Source organism: Populus trichocarpa, chromosome 6, assembly GCF_000002775.5.
Source record: "Populus trichocarpa isolate Nisqually-1 chromosome 6, P.trichocarpa_v4.1, whole genome shotgun sequence".
NCBI classification, from domain to species: domain Eukaryota; kingdom Viridiplantae; phylum Streptophyta; class Magnoliopsida; order Malpighiales; family Salicaceae; genus Populus; species Populus trichocarpa.
In genome coordinates, this window is record NC_037290.2 from 4,764,493 (window position 1) to 4,768,910 (window position 4,418).

The 4,418-nt window shown below is 36.5% G+C and overlaps 1 protein-coding gene across 1 annotated transcript; it reads right to left on the minus strand.

The window, feature by feature from the left end:
- Nucleotides 1–4,217, minus strand: LOC7474679 (uncharacterized). The gene is made up of 5 exons (XM_006381054.3): nt 3,684–4,217; nt 2,884–3,031; nt 901–1,118; nt 600–773; nt 1–343 (listed from the first exon to the last, which is right to left on the minus strand). Exons 1-5 carry the CDS (start codon nt 3,912–3,914, stop codon nt 257–259), a joined length of 858 nt encoding a protein of 285 aa, XP_006381116.1. The 5' UTR covers nt 3,915–4,217; the 3' UTR covers nt 1–256.
- Between the last annotated feature and the right edge of the window lie 201 nt (nt 4,218–4,418).

Sequence of the window (4,418 nt, forward strand, 5' to 3'; positions counted from 1 at the left end):
TATATATAAAAATTATTATTGATAAATCTGGTCATGCAATATAAAACCACAAGCATTTCTGCCTGACATAATTCATTCCAAGGACGGATAACTCCATGACTTTCAAGCTACATTTGTCTTTTGATCATGGCGTACCCTTTGGACATGTAAAGAAAAAAAAACGTGCAGTCAAGCTCCATATGATAGCTCATACTAGGACTGCCTTGAGATCCAGGCCTACTTGCTTATATTTTATCCATAGAGCCATAGAAGTTTATTAGAAGACATCAGGGTGGAAACGTCCTGGGATGGAGCTGCTTTGTTGAGCCTGCTTCAGATGCAACGTCAATGCATAGTTGTTTACCTGGCAGAGCATTACATAAAAAAAAGGTCAGAAAATTGGAAAGCAGCAATGGAATTTTTTTAAAACGAGGGCAGTAGCACAGAATATCATCACAGATAGCTCTGTTGTTAACATGGAAAGGGAAGTGCGAAAATTCCACCAAAATGCTAAATCATGCAAATATTTCATCGGTTAATTAACATGGAAAGGGAAGAAGTGTGAAAATTCCACCAAAATGCTAAATCATGCAAATATTTCATCGGTTAATGAGCTCAACCTCCAAGGTTCTCAACTGGTCCTGGTATTGGGACACCAATTGCTTCAGCTGCTGCAACTCCTGGCTACTTTCTTCAAACTCTTTTTGACGCTCATGCTGAATAGATACAGCCCGCTTGAGAATTGTATTTTCCTGAATCAATGCTTGCATTTGTTCCTTCAACATCATGTTTTCCTAATGCAATGGAAGACGAGCAGAAAAAACTCTCAAAACAAACCCAACAAGAATATCTCATCTATAGAAGTCGCTGAACACAGGCAGGGAATACAGAAAGAAAACACTGATAGAAGCAATAAAACACCTGGTGAAAGCTTTTGGCTGCCTCTGCTCCTGCACGCGTACAAATGGACTTCTCAAGAGCTTCTAGTGCTCTTGAAGCACGTGCTCTGGCATCATCAATATTGGAGGCACTCATCATTTCTCTAACAAAGAGCTCTACCCACTCCATACCATCCATTGATAGGAGTGCTGATGCTGATGGATCTTCAGTAGGAGCCTCAGCATCTGTCGGTGCCAACCCTACAACAAAATATTGCTTTCCATCAAGACACCATCAACGCCAAAAAAAGACCAACATCCCAAGGTCCAGATTCTTGATCCATAAAGTAAAAATTATTATTTTACTTTTATCTTTCTGAATTGGAACAGTGGTTCACATGCTTATAATGTTTCATTCAATTGGTTATTCACAGGATTGATGTGACCCAGACAAGCATGAAGAGGAAAGTCATTGTATAATACATGTGTGCTCAGGATGAAAATGATAACCATGACTAGGTGACTGCTAATCTTTGTTTGATCAAAATAAAGGACATTTAAATCCACCACCTTAGCTTTCCTTCTAATTACAAATGGATGTCAACAACGATTCAAGAGAAGTCTATTTGAAGAAATTTCCAACGATTTAATATGCTACATGCAGTTTGTTCTGTTATGAAAACAGATGTTCATTCCCTTTGATCACATAGATTTTCTTGCATGGGCTTTATTCTTCTGATGATCAAAAGAAGGATATACAGATACCTAGGAGAATAAGAATGCAAAAGGAGAAAAATATACAGTATAACTAGGAGAATATACAAGATGAAAAAGGAAGCAAAAAATATCAATACAAGAAGCACTCTATTCATTCTGCATGTTAGCTAATGAAACTCCTTCAGAATCCTCTGGAGAATTTCACCATAAAGATGCTTAAACACTGAGCAACAATGAAAAAACTGCCTCAAATTGCAAGGATCCTTGAAGATTCTTAAATTTCTCTCCGCTGAATGGTCCAAAACAATGACAAACACAGAATATCTCCATAAGATCTTGCAGTCTTCCATCCCATCAAAGTGAAAAGAAATCAACTACAAGTTCTCCATGGTATTCCAAAGCACCCAAGATTCACCACAAATAGCAAAAAGTCAGACACATACTATAAATCCACTGGAAAATGAGACGATCTTTCCCTGCTATTAAAACATGACATGTATATAAGGAGATAAGGCTTCATGGCCAGCTAATATGCAGCCAGTTATTAGTAGTGTTAATTTTCCAAAATTCTAACTAACAAAACAATTTGTTGTAGCTTAATTCTCTAAAGAATCAAGAGACCACCTCTTGTTTGTCACAAGTCATGCTACAGCTCCATCAACTCATTCCTTTCAACTCATAATGAGTTAAGGGACCAACTCTTGCAGCCTTCATATAGTCAACTTCTTGTTTTTATTTTCACTCCCTCCCCCTCTGTCGACACCCCTCCTCTCTGACTGTTATGATTAGACTAAAGATCTGTGATACCACAGACCATTTCCTCTATAAACATCGACACATCATTCTCCTTAGCTTTTTTCTATGTCAAATTTAATGATCACTCTCTCAGTTAATTAGTTTGGCAAGTATTCCATATTCAACAACTGAACATGGGTTAATGTGCAACCAGTTGATTAATCAAACATGTTGATTAAAGCCATAGTCAATAAACTATCTGCACCTTGTTCCATAATCTCTGAATAGCAGTTCAACATTATCAATGCATCCAACTAGTCCTAAGCATACAGGTCCGCCACATGACTTTGAACTGGTAGCATTTTATAAATCTCCATCAATACTGGTTTCTGTAGAAAAAGAAACTAAAAGAGTCTGCAGGGGATGCACCTAGATGCAAAATCATAGAGTAAAGCTATCGTCTTAGGATTGCCATCATTATGTTCCAAACATGTAGCAAAATCCTCTCAGCCAATCCAAGGCAAGCTCAAAACTTTCACGAAATATTTTATACCAAAAAGTTTCCCACGTGTACCTTGTGGTGGAACATTAGCCTTGTCCATTACATCAGACTTAACTGCAGCTGCGCTGAAATTTTCAACAGATGCTAAACGAAGCTCATTCAAACTTCTGATAGCTAAATCCAAATCGTCGCCACATTCTTCAAGCGCTTTCTCAAGAAGCTAGAATGATAAAGAGTAAGAAAAAAGTCAACAAAATACCCATAACAGATGTATCACTGAAATCCAATAAGCAATCATTACAGCCGAACCATCTGATTTCTAAAAAAAAAATGACCCTCTCACACGGAAAATAGTAGAACAAATTACATACAGTATATCATCGACAATTAAGCATTACTGTTATTAATATAAACAAATAACATCCAAAGAAAATTGCTTTCATTTTGATTAAAACACCAGTAAATCAGCCACAAAACAAGCTCATTTTAATCGGAAACTGATACGGGTACACATCCACCTTCATTCACAACTCACTCCAAACAAGACCAACCATTTTAACAGACCATAACAAAAACAACAATCAAAATCAATTGTTTATAAATTCCCAGAACTTTCTATCATCAATTACAGTATAAAAACGGTTTAATCAGATGGATCCACAAAACCATAAAAACAAACACTTTCTCATGTCCCGCTATTAGAAGAATTGATTGATTATCATTTCCAATCTCCCAAACACTTTAATTAGATGGATTCACAATCCAAATTAAACAAAAACCCAACCAATCAACTATTAAATTACAAAGATTCAATCAGCAATAAAAAATTAATCAATCATTTTGTGTTTTGTAATAAAACAAAAGGAGCAAACCTGCTTGTCCATATCAGGGAAAATGGCGGCGAGCTGTTCGACAAAAGCCGAAGAAGAGGAAGAAGAAGAAGAGAAATTAAAGGAGGCCGGGTTGGAAGCAATGGTATTCGATCTGGGAGGAGAGAAACGAACAGGAGAAGAAGAAGAACAACGGATTCTTTTTGACACAGGCGGGCTAGTAACTGTCAATTCTTCAAAGAAAGATCTCTTCCCGCACACTATTGCAGACATAGTGTTCTTTCCTCCTAATCAAAACTAAAAAAAAAAATCTCTCCTTCTCTCTCTCTATATATCTATCTATCTACTCCAACCACTGATTTCTTGTTTATACAGCACCAAATTTCAATCAAATCCTCAAAATTGAGACCGGTTTCGATGAATTCGATTGATTCCGATCTCTAATTTTTTTATTGAGGGTTTGATTGATCGATTTTGGGGATTCGATGGTAATTAGGGTTTCTCTTCTTTAATCTACCTAATCTGCATCTGTTTGTCTTTTCATTACTGCTGCTTCATATTTCATGGCGAAAGCCAAAGGTGGAAGGTGACGTGTTTTTTGGGTTAGTTTATAAAAAAAAAAAAAAAAAAAAAAAAAAGAGGAAAGGGTAAACTTCATTGTTACCCCTGTAGGTTCATAACTGTTCTATTTCTACCCTTATATTTTGAATTTCATAATTTTACCGTTCTACCTTCCTAAAGGCATTGTTCTTGTCATTAAATAACTTTGAAGTTAAC